The following is a 14229-nucleotide window of genomic DNA, read 5'->3' on the forward strand; positions in this document are numbered from 1 at the left end:
CTAGGAAGAAAGATATTTTAATTAGCATGTTAGCTAATATTTATTGATGGGATACATTAAAAAAGAAAGTATGGTAGTAAGAGAAGGGAAAAGTAAATGAGAGGAGGAATGAAGCTGGAAAATATTGAGGAGCTAGAGAACATAATGAAGTGAAAGGATAAGGGGGAGGAGGAAGAACAAAGGAAAAGAGAAAACAGACCTTGTAGATAATATAGAAATAGTGGAGTGAAGAAAGGAAGACAAAGAAGGAGAAAATTCAGTGAAAGGGATGTAATAAGTTTTAAAAAAAAAATTTAAACAAAGTTGAGTGTCAATATTTTAACAACTAAATATAGGGCACAATAAACAATATACAACTATTTTATTCCTTTAAACTTCACGGTCATGGCCTGGAAGCATGTCAGCATAGATATTTTTCATCTTGGTAGGTGTCAGATAAATGTTTGGAGCCCTGTCAAAAATAAATTCAAAATGATCCCCAAGTATATTTTTCCTCTTCCCTTTTTTGTCACCCTTTAACCCCTTTCCACTTGTATTGATTTTATCTTTACTTATTAAGTTATTTGTATATATTACATTGCAAGCTTCTTGAAGTAGGGACCTTGTCACATTTTACATCTGTAAAGCAACTTGTACACCTGTAAAAAGAACAGGAGTACTTGTGGCACCTTAGAAACTAACAAATTTATTTGAGCATAAGCTTTCGTGGGCTACAGCACACTTCATCGGATGCATGCAGTGGAAAATACAGTAGGAAGATATATATATACACACAGAGAACATGAAATAATAGGTGTTACCATACACACTCTAACGAGAGTGATCAGTTAAGGTGAGCTGTTACCAGCAGGAGATAAAAAAACTTTCTGTAATCATCATGAATAGGTCGGAATATGAACAAGAGGCTGCAAGGCAGCTCTCCAACACCACATTCTACAAGCCATTACCCTCTGATCCCACTGAGGGTTACCAAAAGAAATTACACCATCTGCTCAAGAAACTTCCTGAAAAAGCACAAGAGCAAATCCGCACAGACACACCCCTAGAACTCTGACCAGGAGTATTCTATCTGCTACCCAAGATCCATAAACCTGGAAATCCTGGACGTCCCATCATCTCAGGCATTGGCACCCTGACAGCAGGACTGTCTGGCTATGTAGACTCCCTCCTCAGGCCCTACGCTACCAGCACTTCTAGCTATCTTCGAGATGCCACTGACTTCCTGAGGAAACTACAATCCATCGGTGATCTTCCTAAAAACACCATTATTGCCACTGTGGTGTGCCACTCTACACCAACATTCCACACAAAGATGGACTACAAGCCATCAGGAACAGTATCCCCAATAATGTCACGGCAAACCTGGTGGCGGAACTTTGTGACTTTGTCCTCACCCATAACTATTTCACATTTGGGGACAACATATACCTTCAAATCAGAGGCACTGCTATGGGTACCCGCATTGCCCCACAGTATATCAACATTTTTATGGCTGACTTAGAACAACGCTTCCTCAGCTCTCATCCCCTAACACCCCTGCTCTACTTGCGCTACATTGATGACATCTTCATCATCTGAACCCATGGAAAAGAAGCCCTTGAGGAATTCCACCATGATTTCCACCCCACCATCAACCTCAGCCTGGACCAGTCCACACAAGAGATCCACTTCTTGGACACTACAGTGCTAATAAGCGATGGTCACATAAACACCACCCTATGCCGGAAACCTACTGACTGCTATACTTACCTACATGCCTCCAGCTTTCATCCAGACCACACCACACGATCCATTGTCTACAGCCAAGCTCTACGATATAATTGCATTTGCTCCAACCCCTCAGACAGAGACAAACACCTACAAGATCTCTATCAAGCATTCTTACAACTACAATACCCACCTGCTGAAGTGAAGAAACAGATTGGCAGAGCCAGAAGAGTACCCAGAAGTCACCTACTACAGGACAGACCCAACAAAGAGAGTAACAGACTGCCACTAGCTGTCACCTTCAGCCCCCAACTAAAACCTCTCCAGCGCGTCATCAAGGATCTATAACCTATCCTGAAGGACGATCCATCACTCTCACAGATCTTGGGAGACAGGCCAGTCCTTGCTTACAGACAGCCCCCCAACCTGAAGCAAATTCTCACCAGCAACCACAGACCACACAACAAAAAACACTAACCCAGGAACCTATCCTTGCAACAAAGCCTGTTGCCAATTCTGTCCACATATGTATTCAGGAGACACCATCATAGGACCTAATCATATCAGCCACACTATCAGAAGCTCATTCACCTGCACATCTACCAATGTGATGTATGCCATCATGTGCCAGCAATGTCCCTCTGCCATGTACATTGGCCAAACCGGACAGTCTCTACGTAAAAGAATAAATGGACACAAATCAGATGTCAAGAATTATAACATTCAAAAACCAGTCGGAGAACACTTCAGCCTCCCTGGTCACTCGATTACAGACCTAAAAGTCGCAATATTACAACAAAAAAACTTCAAAAACAGACTCCAACGAGAGACTGCAGAATTGGAATTAATTTGCAAAATGGACACCATTAAATTAGGCTTAAATAAAGACTGAGAGTGGATGGGTCATTACACAAAGTAAAACCATTTCCCCATGTTTATTCCCCCCCCCCCACGCACACTCTTTCTCACAAGTTCTTGTCAACAGCTGCAAATGGACCATTTTGATTGCCACTACAAAAAGTTTTTTTCTCGCCTGCTGGTAATAGCTCACCTTAACTGATCACTCTCATTAGAGTGTGTATGGTAACACCCATTGTTTCATGTTCTGTGTGTGTGTGTGTGTGTATATATCTTTCTACTGTATTTTCCACTGCATGCATCTGATGAAGTGGGCTGTAGCCCACAAAAGCTTATGCTCAAATAAATTTGTTAGTCTCTAAGGTACCAAAAGTACTCCTGTTCTTTTTGCAGATACAGACTAACACAGCTGCTACTCTGAAACTTGTACACCTGTGGCACTAAATAAATAATACTATAAATAGTGAAGAACAAAATAAGGTACAGACGCTCCCTGGGTTACGCAAACCTGACTTATGCAAATCCGCACTTACGGAAAAAGTTCCATTAGCTAGAAAGTGTGTGTGGGTTGTCTTTATTTATTTATTTTGGGGGGGGAGGGAACGACGGACGTAATGATTGGGTATGCGTTCCTGACTTACGCAAAATTCAAGTTACGCAAGGCGTTCTGGAACGGAATGCTTGCGTAAGTCGGAGAGCGTCTGTGCAATCTACCAAGGCCCAGAGCCAGCAAAGCACTTAAAATACTTGTCCCGTTATATAACTATTAATATTTGCATTTCATTAGTGTCTAGATGCTTATTAAAGGTATGCAGGAACTACAGATGTAAACAACTGGACTCAGTTACACAAAGCTCTCATCCATGCAGAATTTTGTGTATTTTCTAGCTATTATGGTAAAAATATTTTGTGTTAATTTTTCATTAATAACCAAAAGGCATACAAAACAAGGCTGACCTGATTAGTGGACTTTTTTTTCATTAGCTAAACACACACACATACACATACACACACGATTTTGCAGCAATTTACATTTTTATACATATAGAGTGAAAGTTAGCTCTCAAGTTAAGTCTTAAGAAAGACTGCGGTGGGACAATATCCCACTCCAGTCAGGAAGGAGCTAAAGAGCTCCACTGGGCACAATCAGCATGAACTCTGAGCACCTGTGCAGCCTGTCAAACCTGGAGAGGGGCAGCTCTTTAAAAGAGAGCATCTAAACCCCGTACATGATGTCAGGCTGGCTGAGGCTTGAGCTTGAGAGAGACTATGGGGCAGGTGCTGAGCTGGCTGGAATTTGGAGGTGATGCATGCTGGGACTGAGGTAGCTGGTGGCAGGCTGCGGGCTGAAGATTGGGCTGGGGCTGAGTGCTGGTATCTGGCTGAAGATGGTGAGGCTGGATTGTTGGAACAGTCGGGATGGAGGGCTAAGGTTGGACCCCAGCTGCAACAATGCATGATGGAGATCTATTGATAGAATGTCCACTTAAGGAGCAAGCTGAAAAACTTGAAACTGTAACCTTAAGGAAAATGAGAGGTATTTGTCAACTGCCTAAATTCCTGATGGAAGCAAGAGGGGTTATGTATGGAGTGCTGTTAGGATTGTCTGAGGCTGATATCAAGAGTATAGGCAAAGAGAAATTATCATTTGTTAAACAGCTACTTTCGTAAAAGAGAGGGTGAAAACCAGCCATCTGCTGCTGTACACATAACACTTAAAGGTGGGACACTTTGGATAGGATCTAAATGGAGTATTCATCTTTCTGGGTTAAACAACAGACTCCTCCCAACTCTTGTGAGGTGTTATAATTGTCAAAGGTTTGGATGTGCAGCAACTATTTGTAAGAAAACAATGAGGTACAGCATATGTGGAAGAAATCACTCATATGAGAACTGTGTAGAAGGAACAGAACTTAAATGCAGCAAAGGTGGGAGAATACATAGTACAACTTATAAAGGCTGTGCAGAATGAGCTACAGAAATACAAAAAAATATTTTTTCCCAAGAAATATCTGTAGAGGCTACCAAAGAGCTCCACTGCAGAAAACAGAAAAAGAAAAATACACAAATAAGAGACAAGATGTACAAGAGCAGCAGAAAACATCTCTGGTCAGGAAGGAGAATATGAGGGGAATGGGAGATGATGTATCTTGTGTTGAAGAGAAGTTTATTAACTGCATCTTGCAGATGGGGAAAAAATGAAAAGATTAAAGGGGGGGAGGGATAGCTCAGTGGTTTGAGCATTGGCCCGCTAAACCCAGGGTTATGAGCTCAATCCTTGAGGGGGCCACTTGGGGATCTGGGGCAAAAATCACTACTTGGTCCTGCTAGTGAAGGCAGGGGGCTGGACTCAATGACCTTTCAAGGTCCCTTCCAGTTCCAGGAGATATACCTATCTCCTATTATTATTATTATCATCATAGCAAAAGCAGCAGAAAAATATCTAACAATAGACAACCTCTTGAGAGACTGCATTCATAAGATTTTAAATGTAGGCAATAATGCAGCTTATATAACAGGGTCTTAATAATCCTTAGCTGGAACATGCAGAGTTTAATAATGCATGATCAGTAATTTAAGAAAGCCATCTTTGAAATGGGGAAAAGCCTGATCTATTATGTGTGCAAGGAACATGTCTAATAAGTAAACTTGTGTTCATTCTCCTGGGATATGATATACCCATAGATGATTCATGCCTCTTGATACAGGGAGGCACAATCTAAAAGGGAGGACATGTGACTGCTCCACATGTCTCCTCTCCCCAGCAACCCCCAGCCCTGTGCCCAGCCCGGGGTCACCATGCTCTCCCCACCCCACCAGAGTTAACTGTGGGGCAGTGCTCTGTCCTTCTCCCATTGCACCTCCTCCCTCCTGGCATGTTTGGCTGCTTTCCCTTTTGTTTTGGCAGGGAGCCCGACGGAGCTGCTTCTCACATGGCTAAAGCTGGCTGCTCAGGGTCGCTGCTCTGTGCAGCACAGCAGCTGCTTGAGAGAGAGCCTGACTAGGGTGGCGGCCTACCCCACCCACTCTGCTCCCTGCCTGAGCCCAGCTGCTGGGGACAGGGACTGAACAAGTTGGAGCCCTCCCCCCACGGCACATTTCTGGCTCGCTTGAAGCTGGACCTGGGCAGGGAGCAGGAGCCGGGGTGCCGCCCCAGCCAGGCTCTCTCTCAGGCAGCTGCCACACTGCACAGAACAGCAACCCCCAAAGAAGCCAGCATGAGAAATAGCTGGTCCCACCCCTTCCGCTCCCTGCCTGGGCCTGGCTGACAGGGGCAGGGGCCAAGCGTAGGGTTGCCAACTTTCTAATCACACAAAACTGAACACACTTGCCCTGTCCCCTGCCCAGAGGCACCACTCCTTCTCCAAGGCCCCACCCCTGCTCAATCCATGCCCTCTCCCTCCGTTGCTTGCTCTCCCCCACCCTCACTCACTCACTCACTCATTTTCACTGGACTGGGGCATGGGGTTGGGGCATGGCAGGGAGTGAGAGCTCCAGCTGGTGGTGCAGGCTCTGTGGTGGGGCCAGAAATGAGGGGTTCAGGGTGCAGGAGGGGGCTCTGGTCTGGGGGAGTAGGAGTGGGTGAGGGCTCCAGCTGGTGGTGCAGGCTCTGGGGTGTGGCCGGGGATGAAGGGTTTGGTGTGCAGGAGGGGGCTGCGAGCTGGAGGATGGAGCCAAGGGGTTCAGAGTGAGGGAGGGGCTCTGGGCTGAGGCAGAGGGTTGGGGTGTGTGGGGGGGGTGAAGGCTTTGGCTGGGGGTGCGGGCTCTGGAGTGGGGCCAGAAATGAGGGGTTTAGGGTGCAGGAGGAGGCTCCAGGCTGGGGCAGGGAGTTGGTGTGTGTGCGGGGGGGTGAAGGGTTTGGGGTACAGGAGGGGGCTCTGGGCTAGGTCCAAGAGGTTCGGAGTGCAGGAGGGGCTCAGGGCTGGGGCGTTGGGGTATGGGAGGGAGTGCGCGCTCTGGGTGGCACTTACCTCAGGCAGCTCCCGGGAAGTGGTAACATGTCCCTCCGGCTCCTAGGTGGAGGCACGGCCAGGTGGCTCTGCATGCTTCCCCCACCCACAGGTGTCACCCGTGCAGCTCCCATTGGCCGCGGCGCAGCGGGAGAAGGGAGTCCTTCTCCCTCCCTCCCAGCAGGCCAAGTAGTACTTGGGGAGGGGGGCATTTGGCTACACCCCACAGGCTACCAGAAGAGGGGGAGAAGGTCTGTACACATACAAAAAAAAAGGAACTTAGTTAAGTTGAAATGGACGTGCAGAAACTACGTTTTGATGCTATTGCGAGTCCCATGCAGAACAAAAACATATATATGGATTTAAAATGTTTATAAGCCATGTAAAAATGAATTATTTTAGAACTAGAAAAATTAGTTAATGTCAAAAAGCCACTGATAATTTGTAGCGACTTTAATAATCATAATGAGCTACGGGGAAGTAAGAAAACTGACCTAAATGGTAAATGCTTAGAACATTTTATTGATATTCATAACCCAGTAATATTAAATACAGAAGTATCTACTAGATTTAATATAGCCAGTAAATGCAGTTGTGAAATTTATAAAGAAGGTGGAATGGGAAGTGATCACTTCCCTACATATACTGAGGACCAAAGCCAAAGAAATGTCAAAAACACAAAAAGTGTTCCTAGCTGAAATTTTTGAAAAGCTGACTGGGATCTTTTCAAAATTAAATGTGATGAATATTTATGCAGTGATTGTACAAATGACAACCTAATGAATTCTATAACAACATAATAAAAAGAATTTCAGCAACAGGCCATCTATAAGACATCATATTGCCCCCGACTTAGAAATATGGTTCCCTGGTGGATTAGCAATCAAGCAATGAAACAAGGTATAGAAGTAAGCAAAACACACAATGAATAGTAAAGACTTAATAAATTATAAAAGATGTAGGGCAGTGGCATGAAGGATTATCAAAAAGACAAAAAAAAGTTGGAGAAATGTCTGTGGGAAATGGAACGAAGATTCACATATACAGGCAAATTCAAAGAACGAATGGAATTCAAAGTAAAAGTAAATGTATATCTGGTCTTATTGTAATTAATGAAACTGAGGTCTCCAACTAGGAAAGGCCGACATTTTAGCAAAAGAATTCCAAAAGGTCAGTAATGATATGAATCAAAACAATGAGTTTTGTGGGAAAGAAGGAAGTTTACTAACGATAACTGTGAACTGTTAAATGGCTGGAGAGAATATACTGATGATCTGCTAAACAAAAATTTTAATATGCAGGACCTTATTACAGCCATTAGAATAAGGAAAAGCACAGCTCCGAGTAAAGATAATATAAGTAATGAAATGCTTCAACCATTGTCAAAAGGAAGTCTAAAAAATCTATTGCAGTCATATAATGATATATAGGAAAAAGGACTGCTGTCAATAGATTGGAAACAAGCATTGGTTATACCAATTACATACAAGACCTGAAGCTTATAGGCTTATTGCCCTCACATCAAGTATGTGGGAAAAATCATGGAAAATGATAAATATAAGATCAGTATACTACTTGGGGACAAAAAATATATTATAACTGAGGTACAAAGTAGTTTCAGAAAAGGAAGATGCACTGTTGACCATATAGTGGGACTAGAAACAGAGGTACACAAAAGCATAAGGACTAAGAACTTTATAACAGTCTTCCTGGACATTAAAAAAAGCATATGACATGGTATGGCGGGAAGACCTCCTATATAAACTAGCCAAAACTGAAATAAAAGGGAGAATGTTTTGATGGATAAGGGATTTTTTAAGTGACAGAACTATACAAGTCAAAGTGGGAACAGCTTTATCAAAAACTTAACAAGCTTAAAAATGGAACTCCACAAGGGAGTATTATCAGTCCTACTTCCTTTTCCATTATGATAAATGGCCTACTGGAAAGTGTGCAGATGGGAACAGTATTTCCCTTTTCACAAACGACTGTGCTATCTGGACTAAGCATAAAAGACACCCCAGAGAAAAGCATAAAAGACAAATGAGGCACTCCAGAGAATTTCCAAGTGGGGGAATGATTGGGGATTTAAATTCTCTCTTGCAGAAACAGAACACTTTTAACCATGATGAAAATTAGGGAAGATTGGGACTGACTTATTTATTTATGGTGAAAAAATTCAGATAGTTCAAAAGTTTATGTTCCCAGGAGCTGTGTTTGGTAATAAATTGACTTGGAAATGTCACATAGACTTAAAAGTGTAAAAGTAGAATGAACTTACTTAAAAGGGTAGCTGGAAACAAATGGGGTACAGATAAGAAGGTATTGATTATGCTGTATAGAGCATTGATAAGATCAGTTTTAGACTACAGATGCCAAGCTTTTGGTTCAGCCTCAAAAACAACTGTTAGAAAACTTGGAGCTGCTGTGCGCCCAAGCTGTGCGATTGGCAATGGCACAATGACAGCAACATCAGTGTGTGTGCTAAACATAGCCACTCAAGAAGCTCCTGTAAATTTAAGGATGAAACTATTAGCACTAACCTTTTGGGCAAAGGTAAAAGGGAATCATGAAATTAGAAGTACACAACAGATTTATGAAGATTGCTGGAAGTTTAGTAGATAAAATTATATGGATTGCCACAGACTACCTCATACTACACTAGGGTCAAAAATGGGCAAAGGAGATACGTAAAAAGAAAAAATGGAGAGAACTAAAAATTTGTAGTAATGGGAAATCATGTTACAGCTGGACAGTTATTCCCCATTTGTGGATTTGGAACTGTATGAAAAAACTGAAGGAAAAATCCACACGTTATGACCAATGACATTTTAAAATTTATTTATGAAAAATGGGGCCAGTTTTACAAAGTCTATACAAATTGATCAAAAAATGACAGCCAGGGACGAGTGGGAACAGCTTTCCATTTTCTAGTCTTGGAATCCAGAAATCTAAAAGGCTATCAAATTATGTGACCATTCTCACAGCTGAACTAATGGGGATTATGTTGGCACTAGCCTAGAGAAGAGATGTGTGACCAACTGTAGCTGTAATTTTATTTGTTTCCTTGTTAGGAATAATGACATTCAGAACAGGGACTTCAGAAAGTAGAAATGACATAATAAGTGAAATAATATTCCTAACTATTGAAATAATGCAAGCTGATATCTGTGTAACAATAGCATGGATTCTGGCACATACTGAAATGAGATGACTAAGAAAAGAGAAAAACATGCTTTACAAAAAGAGGAGGTGAATGTTAAGATACCCTTGAGTTAGGGCCGGCCCTAGACTAAATGGCGCCCCAGGCAACAAGAGTCTTCAGTGTCCCCCCTCCATTTGTTAAACTTTTGAATACCTTATTTTCATAGCATTTGTAGCCCATTTCACAACTTCGATGCACGATTTGCATGCATGATGTATCCCTGTCATATAAGACAATACATTTGCACACTAGGATCTGTAAATCTGTATTTATTCATGCCATATACAAGCAAATAAAAAAATGTTTCCTCTAAGCTTATGGAAATTTTAAAAAAAATAATTTTAAGAATAATAGAAATGTACAGGGCATGACTGACAACATTCTAGGAGATTTAAGGAAAATGTACTTCCCAGAAAATCTGGAAGATTCCATGAGATTCTATAAAGGTCCAGAACATCCTAGCTTAGTGAAAAAATGAATCCACATATGGCATACCTGAAACATTTCCCTTCATTCTATTTTCCCTTTTGTTGCTAACAACAAAAATAAAACCCTGAGCTCAGCACCCCTCCAAGCTCACCATCCCAGGTGGTTGCCTGGGTCACCTGCCCCTACATTCAGCCCTATCATGAGTAGACAAGAATTTAAAAGTATGGCCATGAAGGAGCTTGCAAAGGAATGGCAAGAACTATGGACTAAGGAAACAAAAGAACAAAGGTCCTATGATGTATGCTCAAAAATTGAAGATAATATTATACTCCACAGTCATGACAGAAAAAGCGAAGTAGTCATTTTTACAGTGTGAACATGTCATTACACCAAATATAAGTTAAACTTACTAAAGAGATGTAAAGATAGGCTATGTAATATGTGCAAAACCAAAAAACTGTTGGTCATGTTCTATGGTATTGTGGGCAATATTCTATGGAAAGAAAGTTTATCTGAGAAAACATTGAGTCAGCTTGGCAAAGATTTTTCCCTTAATGGACTAATTAAAAAGTCACAGAAATGGATAGTGGTGGTGGTGGTGGGGGAAGCCTCACTGCATTTCCTTATGGATACTAGACTGAGTGAAAGGATATAAGAAAATACTTGGCTAAAAATGAATGAAGAAAGTGGTGGTCATAACTTCATATGATGAGGCTGCTGTGCCAAAAAACAAAGTACATGGTGGCACTAAAAGGTAAGCAGAGCTAGAGCTCCCTAGTCTCACTGACAAGGAGAACAGCTGAAGAGCCTCTGCCACCTGGACTCGCTGAAGGATTAGAGGGACCTTCTTTACTTTGTTTTCCCTTTTTGTTTAGAACTCCAGGTGCAGAGCCTAGGTTCTTTGGACACAAGGAGTTAAGGGTTCAGACCCCCCTCAGAGACTACTGTCCTCTGACCTTACAGGGGACCACTGGGTAAGCCTGGACTATTTTGTGGAATGCACTGTTATTTGGTTTGCCCTTACCATTTTCTGGACTGCTTTGTGCCTAGAAGTGGGGATTACCACCCCCCTAAGACTTACGGCCGGAGGATCACACTCTGTACTCTAAACCAGCTATACAGACAGAGAAGGACATCTGTGACAAGGTGCCCACTCTCACCCCCATGGTGCTCTAGAGGTACAACCTATCACAAAGATTAGCATGAATTTTATCCATTATACATATTTTGTAAGTGCTCATAATTTATTTTTGATTAGCTGTACATAATCAGTTGATATTTTATATAAACTTGAAATATATATTATTTTTAGCTTTTCCCCCCTTCCAATAAAATTGCTACACTATTTTTATTGTGTTTTAATTAATGCCAAGAAGACTCACTCTGGAGGTGAAAGAAATTAATATCTTGTTTAAAAAGTTACAGTATTTTATTTGCTTTGGTATTGTAGCTGTGTTGGTCCCAGGATATTAGTGAGACAAGGTGGGACAAGCTTTTGAGATGCATAGAGTCCAGACCTGAAACTCTGTGTAGTTCAAAAGCTTGTTTCTGTCACCAATAGAAGTTGGTCTAACTAAAAGATATTATCTCACAGTACAGTAGAACCTCAGAATTACAAACACCAGAGTTATGAACTGATCGGTCAACCACATGTATGATTTGGAACCAGAAGTATGCAATCAGGCAGCACCAGAGACCAAAAAACAAAAACCAAATACAATACAGTACTGTGTTAAATGTAAACTACTAAAAAAATAAAGGAAAAGTTTAAAACAAAGTTTTGACAAAGTAAGGAAATTGTTCCTGTGCTTGTTTCATTTAAATTAAGATGGTTAAAAGCAGAATTTTTCTTCTGCATAGAAAAGTTTCAAAGCTGTATTAAGTCAATGTTCAGTTGTAAAGGATTGAAAGGACAACCATAACATTTTATTCAGAGTTATGAACATTTCAGAGTTACCAACAACCTTCATTCCTGAGGTGTTCATAACTCTGAGATTCTGCTGTATTTTTATGGTGTTCCAATGTAAAAACTCATAAACAAGCTGAAATCTTATCAATACTACTAAATAATTTTACTGAATGAGTATTACAATTTTGTTTAAATACTATAGTATATCTCTTAAAGCAGAACAGAAATTGATTTACAAAAACAAGGTTGAACAAAATGCATTCAGAGTAACAGTTGAGATTTTTTAGTTTATTTTTAAATGTCCATGAGCTTTGCTCTTTTTCTGACATGGCTGCTAATAAAGAGAGTCTCTTCTGTAGATTAAGATCAGTTACCTCATCTTCTTCTTCCTGCTCTTCCTCCTCTTCTTCTTCCTCATCTTCTCCTTTATGTTGATCCTTCTTTTTCTTCCGTTTGTCAATAATTTCAGGATCCCACTGGTTCCTTTGGTATATCTGCCCTGTATCAGGAAGCTGTCTTTGCCCAGAGAGTCTTTGGCACAAATCATAGTCAGGACACTAGTTAAGAAATAATCAAAAGAAAACTTCTGTTTATGTTATTGTCATAACAATATTATTTTTTCTTAAAAGTAATATAGCCTACTTTTTAACTTTTTTTATTTATTGCACTTCTAGGCACATACAACTTTAAAAAAGACAGTCAATAAAAATTAAATGTATAAGAACTCAAAAGGACATGGGAAAAGCCTTTCTAAATAGACAATTCCCAACCCCAAAGGCTACTGCCCAATCAGTTACCACATAACCTTTCCCCCATCTTTGAAAAGTCTGAGAAAACAGTGACAGCTAATCCAGGGAGGGGCAGAAGGGGAGGAGCAATTTCTACAGAACAAAGTATTGTTTAATTGGACCACGTTGCCAAGTACTGTGCATGATAAGTTCACTAGATGAGAAACCCCTTTAAGTGTTAACAGAGTTCTGGAGATTACCTTGCTTCCCCTGCTTCTGAAAGGTGTGTCTTAGGCAAGAAGAGGCGTTTGCTGAGATTTGCAAAACTTGCAAGAACCAGGGGATTTGCCTTCCACCCCCTCCAAAGAAGCCTCCTCTTTGCCATTTTTTGATATACAAATAGAACAAGATTTTTCCAAAGTGAATAATGAAAAGCTATTCACAGATCATGCATTTCTAAAGAGATTCTTCTTCCTTTCTTTTTGACATAGTGAAAATAGCCACAATTCTATTACATCCAGGATTTCACCTAGAACCACTGAAGTCAATGGCAAAACTCTCAGTTGACTGCAGTGAAGCCAAGATTCCTTCCTTGGAGTTTAAGGTCTTAACCTTCCTTCAACTGAAGTCAAGAGAGGGAGATGAGGTATGTACATGAAGTCAAGAATTCCTTTCTGATGGTGTAAAACGGTATCACCCATTTATATGGAATTTTATGTGTGAAACCATACAGAATGTACTGCCTGGAATAAGTCTTTTGCACTGTTTGGTATTAAAACAAGGTTCAACTTCCTATAATTAAAAATAACAACTCCTTCCCCTAAAATGGCACAAAGAGGTATTTTGTTTTGGGGTTTCAAGTTATTTTTGTGCTCTCAGAAACCAAATAATTTCAAATTAGCATTAAAACATTCACTGGACATGTTCAAATTTAAGTCTTTAAATTATTAAATATGTAGAATTTTGGGCTGTGTGTGAAAAAATGTAATGACATCTCAAAAAGTGGCAGCACTCCCACTACTCCACTAAAGCCTACCAACTACCATCTCTGTCTCACATACATGTTACATATCTAGGTACTTACTGTAGTGTCTAAGCAACCAGAAGCAAAATCTTATTGCGAGTACGTGCCCAATGTCACAAAAACTGTTGTTTCGGCAGCCCATTCATTATTTTAGAAGTTAGAGTGGGAAAAGACCTAATAGATGTAGTATATTTTCTTGTTCTTTTAAGAACTATGGAGTAAGAAGACCTCTGACTACTGTACTTACAATCAGGGCTGGCTCCAGATTTTCTGCCGCACCAAGCGGTGGAAAAAAGCCAATTGGCATCAGCTCAATCGCGCCACTCCATTCTTCGGCGGCAGGTCTTTCATTCCCTCTCTTCCTCTTCGGCGGCACTTTGGTGGCAGCTCAAAGAGGAAGAGAGGGACTGAGGGACCTG

General features: G+C 41.1%; 1 protein-coding gene across 8 annotated transcripts in view; it reads right to left on the reverse strand.

The window, feature by feature from the left end:
* AK9 (adenylate kinase 9) overlaps nt 1-14229 on the reverse strand; it is a 212832-nt gene that overhangs the window by 174997 nt on the left and 23606 nt on the right. For all 8 annotated transcript variants that reach the window (XM_045009542.1, XM_045009545.1, XM_045009543.1 and 5 more), the window contains one exon: nt 12433-12615. In XM_045009542.1, the coding sequence (XP_044865477.1) occupies nt 12433-12615 (183 nt within the window). The remainder of the gene's footprint in view (nt 1-12432; nt 12616-14229) is intronic.

The sequence above is a fragment of the Mauremys mutica genome, chromosome 3 (genome assembly GCF_020497125.1).
Source record: "Mauremys mutica isolate MM-2020 ecotype Southern chromosome 3, ASM2049712v1, whole genome shotgun sequence".
NCBI lineage: Eukaryota > Metazoa > Chordata > Testudines > Geoemydidae > Mauremys > Mauremys mutica.